Source organism: Canis aureus, chromosome 27 (genome assembly GCF_053574225.1).
Source record: "Canis aureus isolate CA01 chromosome 27, VMU_Caureus_v.1.0, whole genome shotgun sequence".
Lineage (NCBI taxonomy): Eukaryota > Metazoa > Chordata > Mammalia > Carnivora > Canidae > Canis > Canis aureus.
The window spans coordinates 22,135,400-22,150,634 of record NC_135637.1 but is presented as its reverse complement, the minus strand read 5'-3'; the positions used below and the strand labels follow the sequence as shown (position 1 = coordinate 22,150,634).

Below are 15,235 nucleotides of genomic sequence, written 5' to 3'. Positions count from 1 at the left end.
AGGTCCCCGTGATCACGCCCTCAGCCCAAGGCAGATGCTTAGCCACTGAGCCACTTAGGCGTCCCTCCAAGAGCCCTTTCAATTCTAGAGTTCTGTCCATTTATTTATAAAAACCTTCTTTTTCTCCATCTCACACTTTTCACTTCTGTTCCCCTCCCAGTGCTTTCTGCTTGGCTCCTGTTCCGTTCTTGGGGCCACCAGTCTGTGGTGGTGGCAGTGCTGAGGGTCTCTCGAGGACGGTCTTGGTGCCAGAGTCCGTGTGGAGTTCTTCCTTAAACTTTCTCACTGAATCCCCTCTGCTCTCCCAGGAGGTGGGAATAGTTATGCCTGCTTTACAGAGAGGGAAACTGATGCTCCGAATGGTTCAGGGCCTTGCCTGAGGTCACACCACTTGTAAAATTTCTAGCTGAGAGCCATTTCCCCTGACCCAGGCATCATGAAGGGTGGGTGGTGCTTACAAGGGTGCCGTGCTCAGTCCGAAGGAAACCCTTTAACGATTACCCCAATTTCAGAATATACTGACCACCTACTATGCATTGGTCACATGCCAAGCCTCAGCTCATTGAATGATGTAAAACCCACAGCCTCTGATCAGGCAACATCATCCCTGTTTTCCAGGTGGGAGAAGCAGACTCTGGGGTTGGGAACTGGCCACAGTTGCACGTCTATGAGAGTGACTTGTTTTCAGGTCTCAGACTCCAAAGCCCTTGCTAGAAAACTGTTCACAGGGCAGAGAACATTCTCCATACCCTCTGAAGCCTGGAGACCCTATACAACACTATTGGGCTAGACCTCCTCTTCATCTCCCAGGAACCAGGCATCCATGTATGGTTGGGCAGGTTGGGCACTGTACAGCATGACCTGTAGGAAAAGTGGTGCCTAAAAGCCAGCCCTTGCTCTGCACTCTGGATAGCAGTGCCTCTGCCCAGAGGGAGGAGAGGGTGCCTTTTTCTGATGGGCACCAAGGTGCTGAAAGAGCTAGTGGCAGCCCCATGAAGAGCTTGTCCCCTCTTTGGCCTGATGAAGGTACTGATGGTAGCCACCTGTGGCTCCTTCCATGGCTCTGAAATCCTGCTAAGAGCCTGGTGAGTGGGAATCTAGTAATTGTGGCTGTTGGCTTTGTTTACAGTCCAGTGAGGAGGGACGAACATTTGTTAGCTTTTAGGAAGTGGTGGTTAGTGTGTGCAGAACCATGTTGTCCTAGCCTAAGGGAGAGTCATGCACAGATTCCATGACCGTGACTGGCTTTGATGTGGACAGAACACATTGGAGCCTTTTCAATAGCAGATAAAGAGCCCCTAATTGATGACTTTGCTCATTCCCTGGGCTGCGTCCCCAGGCCATTATTGTTCTTCAGTTTTTTCCACATCAGGCTTCCAGTCCCTCACACTGGTGAGGTTTGAGAGGCCTGTGACTTATTAGGTGGCCGAGAGCCTGGTGCATCATGGCTCCCATTTATTGAGCATTTGCCGTGTGCTAAACCCTAACATTCCTACCTTGAACAAAACTATTTAACACCTACTGTGTGCCAGGTACCGCGTAAGCCCTTTAGGCCGAATTAACTCCTTCAATCCTCACAATGACAAGGCTGCTATTACTACTACTGTACAAACAAGGCAGCTTGGCACAGGGAGGTTGGGTAGCTTGGCCAGAGTCACACAGCTAGGACAGGGCGGATCTGGGGTTCAGATCCAGGCGGTCTGGATCCTGGGCTGCACTCTGAGCCGCAGCATTCTCAGGATACGTTGAAAATGCTTCACGCGGCACCTGGGTGGCTCATTGGTTGAGCATCTGCCTTTAGCTCAGGTCATGATCCCAGGGTACTGGGATCAAGTCCCGCATCAGCCTCCCCACAGGAAGCCTGTTTCTCCCTCTGCCTATGTCTCTGCCTCTCTTTGTGTCTCCCATGAACAAATAAAATCTTTAAAAAAAAAAAAAGTGTGGATTTTCAACTGTGCCAGGGGATCATCACAACCCCTAAACCCTGTGCTATTCAAGGGTCAACTGTACTTTGAAATGCATGAAAAAAATAGGATCGAGGGGGGTAAAATGAAGAGGTATAAGAGGATCAAGTCAATGTAACAATGTTGACAAATGTAAAATCTTCCATGAATTATGAATGTTCACGGTGTGATTCCATTTTTTTCTGGAGGCCTGACATTGTTCCCCCCCCCATCATGAAATATTTGGGCGGGGGGGGAACCTGGCCCTTCAATTTCTCCAAAAAACCACATTCTCCATTCAAATGCTGCCTGAGAGGCCAAGACCCACTCCCGAGGTAAAGGCTGTTGTTCTCAGCCCTAAAAAGAAAGTTTATTTGGTGTCTAAGCTCTGTAAATCAAATCAGGTGCTGGAGGCAATACTGCGTGCAGAGCTTTAGAACCAGACAGAGCTGGGTCTTAATGCCAGGGCTGTCATGGCCTAGCTGTGTGAGCAAGATTCTTGCCCACCACTCTCCCCCCTCCCAGCCTGTTTCCTCCCATAACATGGGGCTAATAATCTTACAGGATTAAATGGAGAATACGTGTGAAGCATGTGTGAAGCTCAACCACCAAGCCACCCCATACTTAACTTTTTTTACAAGTTTATTTTTAAGTAATCTCTATGCCCAGCATGAGGCTTGAACTCACAAGCTGGAGACTGAGTTGCATGCTCTTCTGACTGAGCCAGCTGGGTGCCCCTACATTTAAGTTTCTGTGGAGTTCAAAGTTAACTCCTAACAGGCTGCTGTTGATTGGAAACCATGCAGGTAACATCAACAGTTAACCTATACTTTGTATGTTACATATATAATACACTGTATCACAATAAGCTAAGGAAAAGAAAATACTATTAAGAAAACTTTAAGGAAAACCATTTATTAAGGTAGTGTACTGTATTTATAAAAAAAACCTGCATGGAGTAGAACTGCACAGTTCAAATCCATGTTGTTTGAGGGTCAACTGTAAGTTGCAAACATTGTTACATTCATTAATTATAATTCAGTATTTACTGAATGATTTTTAATTCAGTATTTACTAATGATTTTTTAAGTGACCTTTTACATATTGTGAAATGCACAGATTTTAAGGGTGCTATTCAAAGATAACTGGATAATCCATACTCCTATCAAAATAGGAGACCTGAACAAGAAAGGTACACACCTAAGCTTTTTTTTTTTTTTTTTTTTTTTTTTTGCGGTGTATTTCCAGGAAAACCGTTCCTAAACACCTACTTGGCTTCAGCAAAGAGAAAGACCAGATTTATTTTTTCTAAAGTCTGTTCTGAACAGATTGAACCTGGCAGGGTGGGAGAAGAGAGCTGGCTCCCTGGCCGGAAGCCCCAACACGTTGAGGGGCATTTGCTTGGTACTCCTAGTGCGTGAGCCCTTTGTTAACACACGCTCCCCCATGTCACCCTCATGAGAGCACCATGTTGTTAGTAGTCCCATTTTATAGGTGAGGAAACTGAGGCTCAGATCCATCATTTTTCCCAGGGCACCCAGCAAATAGGTGGCAGATTGGAATCTCAGTTGAGGACTTCAGAGCTTTCCCTTGATGGGCTGTTAGGAGACCTCACTGTGGCTCATAGTAAGATCTTGGTACTGATTGGTCCTGCAGGATAGGAAAGACCACGTGAAACCCTGAAAGGAATTCTGTGCAGGGGGGGTGGGATGGTGGGTGGTGCCAGACACTGCGTGGAGTGCTGGGTGGCCACCTGTGCCTCCAGCGGGGGACTGGTTTTATGCAGGAGCCGGGTGGAGCCCAGAGGGGCCTGGCTGGGAGCAAGCAGGAGGAGAAGGTGGGATGGGGAGTGTGGCCAAGCTCTGCGAGAAGTGGGATTGGAATGCGGTGAGGACAGAGCATGGTTCCTCGAAAAAGATTTTTGTAATGATGGAGTGATTTGTTTTTGTGTGAATGCTGATGTGATGGAGCCAGCTGGGTGAGTGGAGGGGGGGAGGATGGGGGAGGAGGGAGGAGATGAGACCAAGGCACGGGAGCACGGGCAGCCCCTCTCCACCCCAGGAGAAGGAGGGACGGGGAACATGGGATACAGAGCAGTCTGGTGAGCTCAGGGGCAGGGGAACCGTGGCCAGGTGAAGACAGGGTTGTCTGCTGTCCCTTTGTTGTAACTAAGGATGGAGGTCATTGGCCCAGAGTGAGGAAGTAAGGCTAGAACCCCCCCCCCAACCTAGGAGCCTCCCCTCTTTCTCTTCCACTGCAGAGGCCCCCATGCCAGGCCTTCTCTCAGCTTCTCTTGCATCTCTAGGGATCAAAAGAAATCAGGGAGGTGCCTTCTTAGCTCTGGGGGGGCTGCAGTTGGGAGGTGTTGGGGCTCTGACAACAGTGGCATCCTGAGGACTCTGTAAAGCCAGAGAATCTAGAGAATCAGAATGGTACCCACCTGTCCCCACCCATTTACACATGAGAAAGTCAAAGGCTAAAAAAAAATCTTCCCTTTGAGCACTGAAGCATATTAACATATTACGTGTATAATGCCAATCCTTATGAGATCCCTGCCACGTAATACCATTGTTCCTCATCCGTCCCGTCTACCCACCACTGTATCCATCCTTCCACCCACCCAGCCATCCACATAATCTGTCCAGTCATCCATTCAGGATGTTTGGATTATCCCTACTATGTGCCAGATGATATGGAAAGTGCAGGGGAATCTGCAAAAGAACATTATAAGCAAATAATCCTTTAAGTACCCACTGAGTTGAGCGACTAGGAGGGGATGGAGCATGTTCTCGAACCATAGCCCAGCGAGTAGGGAAGGTGAGCAGTGCTGATTCAGCAGAGTGCACGGAGAGAAGCCTTCTGCCTGGCAAAGGCATGCGGGAGGCGGTGAAGGCTCCTGCTACCCAAGGTGCTGCTGGGTCAGGAAGGAGCAGAGCATGGATAGGAAATGGAGGGACCCCAGAGGCTGGCAGGTGCGTGGGAGGGATGGGCCTGGGAGATGGCAAGAGCCAGGCCACACATGGGGTCAGAACCAGAGTCAGAACCCTGGACTAGATGCCGTGCAGGTAGATGCCATTTGAGGGATTTCATCTAGTCTCCCACGTCCAGGTACTCTTCATGATGGGAAATGCACATCGATGATGAGTGCACAAAAGAGAAAAAGCCCTGCCATGAGAAGTTCACATTCAAAAGATGTAATTGATAAGTACGTTGCCAGATCTGTTGTGTTAGAGTGTTGAAATTTAAGGAGTTAAAGGAGTAAAGATAGGAAAATGGATAGAGGCAAGGAAGGTGGGTGTGGGGTGGTAAGATGAGAGAGTGATTCTCCATGCCAGGCAGAAACTGAGGCAGGAGAGAAGACTCTTCCTCCTAGCTGACGTTCACAGAATCCCTACTGTGTGACCATCCCTTCTCATCTGTGATCTCATATAACCTTCATGTCAACCCTGTGACGGGGATGTGGGCCCAGAAGGAGTTCCATCACAGGCCCTGGGCCACATGGTTGGGAAGTGGTGGGGGTGGGTCTCCGTCCACCCCCGCCCCTGACTGAGTCCTGCCTTTTGCAGACAACCGCTGCATGGACAGACGGTTCCTCCCAGCCAAGTCCAAGCAGCTCATCGCGCTGGCCAGCTTCCCAGGCGCAGGCAACACGTGGGCTCGCCATCTCATCGAGCTGGCCACGGGCTTCTATACTGGCAGCTACTACTTTGACGGTTCTCTCTACAACAAAGGTGAGGAGGCGGAGGGGAGTGGAGAGGACCCCCTGGGGGAGGGCATGGGAATACCCTTCCCGAGTACCTAGTATGTGCCTCTCAGCTCACCAGGGCATGTTTGTGAAGACCTACTGTGTGCTTGATACCCTGCCTTCGCTTATACCCCACAAACCTTGCCTGAGCGGCATCTGTTCAGTAATGGACACTTATCTAGCGCCTACTATGTGCGTCTCTGATTAGGGTGCCATAAACCTTTGCATACCTACTATGTGCAAGGCCCTCTCCAGCAACTCTATGCCATATACAGAGGGACAAAACTAGGTTCATTTGGGGGACATTTATTGAGCACCTTCTATGCATCAGGTATCTTAGCTGCCCTGAAGACGATGATATCTGTTGTGTGGGTACTTTATTTTCATCTTATTCATAGATGTTTACTGAGCACTGCTATGCTCTGGATGTACTTCCAAGCTTGGTTTCCCAGCAGGCATTTATGCAGTGCTGACTGTGCCAGGCACTTCATGTAGGTTCAGATGGCCACGGACAAACTTTCTTGGCCGCCTGCTAGGTGCTACATTTTTATTTAGCCCTGCACAATAGACCTGGGACATAGGATGTGGTACCATTTCCCAGATGCAAACACTGAGGCTTGGAGAGAAGTAACTTACTCCAGGTCACACAGATTGTTTTCAAAGGGCTGTTGAGGGTTTACACCCTAGTGTGTTCCAGTTTCAAAGCCTGCGTTCTGACTTCATCACCCAGGCAAGAAAGTCCAGGGGGCTCTTACTGGGGAGCTGAAAATCATGGGTGAAATCCCCATTGGGTGTGAAGCCCCCTCCCAGGCATGGTGGGGGTTATAAGGGAAGCAGGTCTGTTTGGGAGAGGTTTTGTCCATATGTGGGGCAGCCCGTGGCTGTGGGTCTTCGTGTCTGCCAACCAGATGAAGACCCCTTCCTGACTGTGTGACATTGAACAAGTGTCTGCTGCTCTCTGATCCTGTGTCATCATGCACAAATCAAAGATCACAGTATGTACTTTGTGGGGTCATTGTGAAAGTTAACGAGTTGCGACGTGTAATACGCTTAGCATAGAATAAGTGTGCAATAAATGTAGGCTGTGAATACTATGATCCGAGGGCCAGGCACTGGCCAGGCACAACGTGGTGTTGACAGAGAGCCATCCCTGAATGCCAGCTCAGGGAGAGCCAGGGGGTGTCAATCTGAGGGTAAGAAGTGGGAGGGGAGGAAGGTTAAAAAGGATGAAGAGGGACAGGTTGGAGGACGGAGTTAGCAAGAATCCCAACTTCTATATATTGTTTAATTTTTAGTTTTGGTTTAAGCGATCATTTATCAAGCGCAAAATATGCACAAGGCTCCCAGCTGGGGGTTTTGCATGCTTTTCTACCAGGATTTGAACCCAGGCCTGGCTGTCAATGGTATCTGCACGCTTAACCACTGTGTTGTGCAGCCTTTATGGGAGTTCCTGGAGAAGCCCAGGCACGGTCTGGAATCTCTCTGGCTTGTCCTGGAGAGTGGCAGGGAAAAGGAGACTCAGGAAGCATTCCATGGCTGGCCCACATCTAACCTTTCTGGGGCTGGGGCAGCAACCCTATTTAGGGAATTCTAGAATTTACAAATACAGGGATCCTCAGGATTGTTAGTCCAGGGATGCAAAGTGTTTTCATCTCATGTGTCTGTTCCAGTGAATCCCTGTTCTAGGATGAGGTCTTAAGGAGGATTCTGAGGTTCTCTTGTCTTTCAGAAACAAAATGCCTTAATCTAGTAGTGATGCCTGGTTGAGGGTATAAAGGGGGAATGGTGAGCTCTGTGCCAGATATTTACCACCTCTGCTCTAACTCAGCCTCCTAACTTCAAACAGAGGGAAACTGAATCTTAAGATGGAGTTGGGAGGACACCTGGGCGGCTCAGCGGTTGAGTGTCTGTCTGCCTTTGGCTCAGGGCATGATCCCTGGGGTCAGGGGATCCAGTCCCACATCAGGTTCCCTGCAGGGAACCTGTTTCTCCCTCTGCCTGTGTCCCTGCCTGTCTCCGTGTGTCTCTCATGAATAAATAAATAAAATCTTTAAAAAGAAAAAACAAAAGGTGAAGTCAGGAGGTTGAATCTTTAGACTGACCTGTTTGCTTATCAGGTATGGGACCTTGGGCAAGATTTATTCCTCTGAGTTTCAGTTTCCTCATTTATAGTACAGATATGTCAATACTGAACTCAATGGCAGCTTTGAAAATATATAATAAGACCATGTGTATGAGGCTATAGTGTTAAAATACACATTATTTTTTAATGACCTGAAAGGGGGGACAATCAGCTATTAGGCAAAGTCAAAGGCGGGAGGTTGGTCTTTGACTACATAGTAGAATTACCTGGGGAGCTTTTTTTCTTCTTTTTTAAGATTTTGTTTGATCATGAAAGACCCATAGAGAGAGGCAGAGACATAGGTAGAGGGAGAAGCCCACTCCCTCTGGGGAGCCCGATGCAGGACTTGATCCCAGTACCCCAGGATCACGCCCTGAGCTGAAGGCAGACGCTCAACCACTGAGCCACCCAGACATTCTACCTGGGGAACTTTTAAACTCTTGATGCCCAGGTTGCACCCGCAACCATTTCCATCAGGATCCTGGGGGGTGGGGTGGGGGCTGTGACATCCATGTTTTTTTTAAAACCTCCCCAGGTGATTCCAGGGCAGATTCCCAGTATTCCAGAGACTGCTGGGTTCCCTTGACTAGGAAGTCTGTATTCTCACCTCCAGCCCCACCACATTCAGAGAATATGAGATGTATTTTTTTTTGAGATGTATTTTTATAAAAGATTTTATTTATTCATGAGAGACACACACAGAGGCAGAGACACAGGCAGAGGGAGAAGCAGGCTCCATGCAGGGAGCCTGATGTGGGACTCGATCCGGTGACTCCAGGATCATGACCTGAGCCAAAGGCAGACAGTTAACCCCTGAGCCACCCAGGTGTCCCTGCTAGATGTATTTTGACTCGAGTCTTGTGGGGGTGGATATCAAGAGTTGATCATTAATGGGGTGAGGCGTATACTAGAATTTTAAAAAAGAAAAGAGAGAGAGAATATCAACTGTCCGTGGCTGTTCCTCTGGCTCACACTGTAGAAAGGTTTCCTTCAGTGCATCTGAGAAAGAGCAGATTGTGGCCTGTCACAGGCAGTGGAAGCCTTTGGAGCAGCTCCCCCTTCGTGAAGGGCTTAAAAACCTGCTTCCTGTGTGCTGAGCCCCAGTGGAGCAATGGTGGGTTGGCCCTGGGAGTTAGGGCCTGGCAGTGGGGTGCAGACACGTGGGTGAGCCCCCTGCCATAGCATTAGTCAGCTCTGCTAACCTCGAATCGCTCCCAACATCACCTCTGCAGCCGAGAGACACTTCAGGAAGTCCCCGAACCCTGCTGGGTCCTGGGTTTGAGAACACGCTAGCCCTGTGCCCATGGGTTTCATCTACCTGGGAGGTCAGGATCCTCCCCTATCCCATCCCATCTGCCTGGAAACCTGCTCCCCAGGCCACGGGCCACACCCCCTCCACTGCATTGCTGGCAGACTCGCGTGTCCTCCTGCTTTGTCTTCCTTGTACCCAGGGCATCCCTGCGTCATGGCCCTTGTTATAAATCTATCATGTCACGGTTAGCAATGCTAAGCATTGTGGGTGTTTTATTGAATGTCTGCAATGGGATCATGAGTCCAGGGACGCAACAGGGTGGGTGCTTTATATATTCTGTGATTTGGTCCGGGGCAGGGTTGTGCAGAAGTGGACAGGACTCACCCGAAGGGCGTGGAGGGAGCCCCAGGCAGAGGCGGAGATGTGACAAGCAGCAGGAGGAGGAAACAGAGCAGTTGGTCAACAACAGGGTTTGGTGGCAGCGTGTTGGACCGTGGGAGGGGTGAGGGCTGTGGCAGTGATGCAGGAAGGAGCAGCCTGAGCTGGGTAGGCAAAGGCCCTGAACCCCATTATCCTGGGGCCATGGGCCAGGCAGGGAAATACCCCTCTGGCCGCAGAGCTTCAGATGGATGTTCAGCTGCAGGGACAGGGGTGGGAAGTAGGGGACGGGGGTGGGGGGACAACGACATCAAGAGCCCACTGACTGGAGGTGAGGGGCCTCAATGATGGCCCAGAGAGGGTGGTTTCTGTAGGATGAGCCCATGCTCCAGGGACTCCTGCTGCTTGGAGTATTTTAGGGTTTCTTCCCTCATCCCTGCCACTAACTAGCTGGATAAGTGGGGGTGCATCCTCCCCCACCCCACACCCAGCTTGAAACGATTTCCTCCTCTGTAACAAGCTGGTGTTGGGTGGGTGACCCCCAGGGCCCTCCTAGGTCTGATGGACTGCCTGGCACTTCCTCTGCAACCTTCTCTCCTCGCACCTGAGCAGGCTGCCCCTCCAAGGGACTGCTAAGGGAGGGAGGGAGGGGGGAAGGAGAGGGCATGTCTGGATGGGTGGCTTCTCCCTTCCCGGAGGCCAAGCGTCTGTACCACTTGAGCTCTGCCTGCCGCTTACCCAGAGACGATGGCCCTTTGTAAAACGTGACTTGGGTCTTTGTCCATCTATCTGTCTGTCTGTCTCTTTCTTGGTCTTGCTGGCTCTGTCTCCTGCTTTTTCCTTCCTTGTGCCTCTGATCTTTTTCTCCTTATTTTGTTTCTGTGTCTACTTCTCTTGGGATCCCCTTCTTCTCCCTCCCTGTCCCCCTCCCCATCTCAGGGACCCCGCTGCCCCGAGTGTAGGCTCCAGCTCTGTGGCAAGAGGGGCTGGGTTGACTGCCCGGAGTTGACCAAGGCCCTGCTAGGCTCCTGGGGGCCCTGGATGCCCCAGGACATTGATGAGGCAGCCTCTCGGCCCCGCTGATACAGGAAAGGATTTCTGAGGACGGCCCCCAAATCAACCCCATTACCCCTGGAGGACCACCAGCCTGCAGAGTGTCCATGTGCAGAAACAGGAGCAGGCCGTTCCTGCCCAGTAGACACCAGGGCATGCAGAAATGTGGGGTTTTTGCCCCTGCCCTTTTCCATGCTGGCTTCCTTAGCTGCAAAGTGCACTGACAACTGTCATATGGAGGATGAGGGGGAAGGAGAATGTATATCTTATTCTGGCCCTGAATCCACAAGTTCGTTTCTCCAAAGCCTGGGACTGTTGTCCAGCTCCTGAGAGTTTCTGAGGCTCACGTGGGTGCCCCAGATAAACTGCTAGTGTGATTGATCCCTCAAAGTAATGGGATTTAAATTCTCCCCCTTGATGCAATGGAGGAGCTGGGTCCTGTTTCAGGAGGAGGGGAGGGGGGGCCCCTGGCAGTGGAGGCCAGCAATTCCGCTCTGGCCCTGTGCTTGCATCCCTGATGGCTGTGTAATCACCTAGATGGCCCTCCCTGGAGGATCCTCCAGCCACCATCCCCAGTTCCACAGGCAGGTGGATCCCATGTGGCTTAAAGGCTTCTTCCTAGACATAGAACTCCTCTCTCTGGGAGGCATTGTTCTAAATCTTCTCCACCTCCCTACTTCTCCAGCAGACCCTACAAACTTCTTAGGTGACCCAAATCTGGAATCTAGAGCAGGTCTTTTCTTACGTGCATTGTTTTTGTATCTTGATAAACACCGTGCTAGGCTGACTCCATCACGTAACAGAGAGAAATGTGATCTGAGAGCTGACTTAGACTAGTTTGACCACTCTGCCAGGTTTCTGTTTATTTTTCTTCTCTGAGAACCTGTATGAATTCTTTGTAACCCCCGCATGTGTTTTTCTGTTGCTGTGCTCATGGCGAAATGCATTTTGACAAAGATAAAACACAATCCTAGATGGGAAGTTCCTTGTCTGTGTCATGAGGAGCTTTGCCGATGGAATGCCTGATTGCATGCCTGAAATCGTATCCGGTGCCACCTTGTGGGTAAACATCTGTGTCCCAGACTTGTTCTCAAGCTTCCAGACCCCATCCCTCATTGTCGCATGACACTGCATGGTCCATGGGCCTCAAAGGCAGTGGGTTAATATTTCCTTGTGGGCATGGGCCGGGGCTAGACTGGTTCCTGCAGCTTCACTTGGCAAGTGCCAGGATGGAATCTGGCTCTGGAAATGACAGTCCATTCCTGACTCTTCTACCTTGTGACCCTGGTGGGGTGGGTATGGGGGGTGCTATACCTGTCTGAAACCTGATCTCCAGGGACAGGAGTAGGTACCATATTGGCCTCATTTTAATCCACCTTAAAAGCCTTTGTGCAGGGGTAAGGCGAGAAAAAGTGAGCACGGTGGCTTCTTGGCCCACAGTGTCACCCCAAGACTTGTTCTGGTTGAGCAGCCATTGATCTAAGTCCTCCTAGGTGCCTCACTGACTTTTCAAACAGCCCTGTGAAGTAAAAGCAGCATGGTCCCATTTTATAGAGGAGGAAACTGAGGCCCAAAGAAATAACAGTGAGTTGAAACACAGCCAGTATCTTGAAGGCCCAGTCCCAGAACATTTCTACTTGGCTTTCAAGATGCCATCCAAGTGCCTTAGCTCCTGTGAGAGCGAGAAGCTCAAGAACTCAGTCTCAGGAGCCTGGGTAGCTTGGTTTGAATCTTGGCTCTGCCTCTCACTCACTCTGTAACTTGGGCAAAATCTTTGATCTGTGCCTCAGTTTCCTTATCCATAAAATCTCTGAGGATCACTGAAAGCGTGGAGTTGCCTAATTACATAAAAGGCTCAGGCCAGTGTCCAGCACACAACTGGCACCAGAGAAACATTCTGCGGCCACCCACAATTTCTCTCAGTTCCTCAGCTGTTGAAATGAAAATCCGATCATGTCCCGCTTTCTTTTGCTTAAATCCTTTTCAGGGCTGCCTAATCTTTGTGGTCTTAGTACTGAACACTCCATCACAACTGCTAAAATCTGATCCAGCTTTACACTCCCTTCTTTCTGCTCTCAGCAGTCACACACATGACATATTTCTTCTGACCCACCCCAGGACCTTTGCATCTATTGTTCCCAGCACCCTTTCCTTCCTCTCTGGGGCTAGCAAATTCCTCATCCTTCACAAGTTAGCTTAAGCACCTCTTCCTCCAGGAAACCTTTCTGGATGACGCTGAGCAGATCAGTGATCTTGGCTAGGCTGGCTGGGCTGCTCAGCACCTGCCTGTGGCACCCATGTCTGTTCCCACGAGTCACCATCTGGGACCAACAGCCTTCTAGCGCATGTCCTTCTCACAGTGATGGCAGGCGCACACAAGAACAAACATGATGCACCTTGGGTCTTTAATAGAGGCCTGCTTCTGTCCTCATTCCACTGGCCAAAGTGAGTCATGCAGCCATGCCCAGAGGTGTAGACTCCATGCAAAGAGGACTCCTCCAGTGCATCACTGTCAGGTGCCTCTTGGGGCACCTGAGCAAGAAATCTATGTCTCTTCTGCAGCACTAGGGGTTTGTTATGTTCATTTATGTCATGATCTGCATAATCTGGCTCCCAAAGACAGCAAGAGCCGTGGATATTCTTGCAGATTTTTATCCCCACCTCTCAGCACAGTGCCTGGCACACAGTAGGTGCTCCGCACATCTGGGGGGAAATGCATGAACGTGGGAGGATCCCTGGGTGGCCCCTGGGAGTGCCCGGGACTCCGGACTCCTTGCACTGACGGTCACATACCCCAACCCCCCCCCCCCCACCTTGGGAAGGCTTCAAAGGCGAGCGGGACCACTGGCGCAGCGGCAGGACCATCTGCATCAAGACGCATGAGAGCGGCCAGAAGGAGATTGAGGCCTTCGATGCAGCCATCCTGCTCATCCGTAACCCCTACAAGGCACTCATGGCAGAGTTCAACCGCAAGTACGGCGGCCACGTGGGCTTTGCGGCGCATGCCCACTGGAAGGGCAAAGGTAGGGGGAGGGGCAGGCCCGGGTGTGGGGGAGGTGGGGGAGCAGCCAGTGCTGTCTGCTGCCAGGGATCCAGAAGGGCCCCCCCGCCGTGGTGCGCCACCCCACGAGCTGCACCTGCTGGGAGCCTGGGTGATGCCATAGTGCAGCCATCCAGGGCATGGGCTCAAGGGCAAGACTCCCTGGGTTCAAACCCCAGCTCCACCACTACCTTCCTGAACTTAGGCTTGTCCCATCTATAAAACGGGAGCAATAATTGTGAGAATTTTTAACCCTTTACAAACAAATCCAGTAAATGTGACTCCTTATGGAGATGGAGACTCTCACATAATTGATATGGGATGAATAGAAACAGTTTCTAGAGCCCTCTCCTGAGAATCAGGAGACCTGAATCCAGCCTACAGTCAGGGGCTGATGGCCAGGTCACTCAGGAGCTCCTAAGAACTCGCAGAGCATCATTTCCATGAACCCATCCCTAACAACTCTGGGATGTAAGGTTCAGTGACTTGTGCTAGGTTCCACACCTGGGAAGTGACAGTGTTGGCTAACAAGCTGCATTTTTTTTTTTTAAGCAGCGAATCTTATACGATTGGGGTTTGAGACTCATTTCCAGCACTTAGTAGATGACAGCCTTGGGGATGAATGTCTCACTCCAGAGCGGTGGCCCATGATAATGGTGAGAGCTCTGGAGTCAGACCCAACTTCTATCAGCTGGAGTATCTTTGACCCCTCTGGCTCTCAGAACCCCATATCTATTATCATCCACATCTCCACCACTGTAATGAGAGTCTTTAAACCCCAAAATGAACCTTGTTTTATAGATGGGACAAGCTAGATTCAGGGAGGTGAAGAGGCTTTTCCAAAAGGAGGTGGTGGACCTGGGGTTTGTCCCCAGACAGTCTTGCTCCTGCCCTTAACCACAGCCCTATGATAACGGATCGGACAAAATGTTGATGGATCAGTAAGATCACCCAGTCCCGTAAGTGCTCTGTACGTGTGAGCTCTCTTCACCTTAGCCTCTGGGAGCCAGGCTGCTCCAGGCTCAGCCTTGAGGGGTGCTTTCCACTTTACCCCTTCTAAAGCTGCTTTGAAGCCCCGGCCCCACCCCAGAGAAGTCTGGAGCTTGGCAGCATGGTGTTAATGCAGCAGTCCAGTACTTAATGACCTCATTCATCACAACCCTTGGGCCTCTTTGGCCAGCTGTGCCCTGGGCTCCTAGTTCAGTCAAGGGGGTCCCCTGTTCCTCCCCTTGCTTTACTCCCCCTCTCAGAGGGTGGAAGCTTAGGTGGTGACATTTATTCCCAGAAGATTTGTAGTTGAAAATGACCACTGCTCAGGGCCAGGCTGAGAAGTCTACAGGTGCATGTGGCAGAGGCCTGCCTAGAGCAGAGACTTCTCTGGCCCAGTTGGAAAGGACCTGGGGGTGACCAACCCCAGTGGTCCTCAGTCCCAACTACGTATCAGCATCCCCAGAGGGGTGTGGGGAAATCCCACCGGACCAGGACCATTGGTGCAGTGGAACCTGGGCATCGGTATTTTTCTAAAGCTCCCCACTGCTTCTAGGGTACAGGTAGGACCAAGAACCACTGATTAATCCTCTATGGATTAATGGGGAAACTCAGGCCCAGAGAGAGGCAGGGAACCTTCCCAGGTCATTTGGGCACATGGTGGCAGGAGTAGAATCTGGCTCTCTGCCTCCCAGGCCTCCTGCTGCCCCCAGAG

At 50.8% G+C, this 15,235-nt stretch overlaps 1 protein-coding gene across 7 annotated transcripts in view; it reads left to right on the top strand.

Moving 5' to 3' along the window:
• Positions 1 to 15,235, top strand: part of WSCD2 (WSC domain containing 2) — a 119,378-nt gene that overhangs the window by 97,618 nt on the left and 6,525 nt on the right. For all 7 annotated transcript variants that reach the window (XM_077876076.1, XM_077876079.1, XM_077876073.1 and 4 more), the window contains 2 exons: positions 5,510 to 5,674; positions 13,316 to 13,516. In XM_077876076.1, coding sequence (XP_077732202.1) covers positions 5,510 to 5,674; positions 13,316 to 13,516 — 366 coding nt within the window. The remainder of the gene's footprint in view (positions 1 to 5,509; positions 5,675 to 13,315; positions 13,517 to 15,235) is intronic.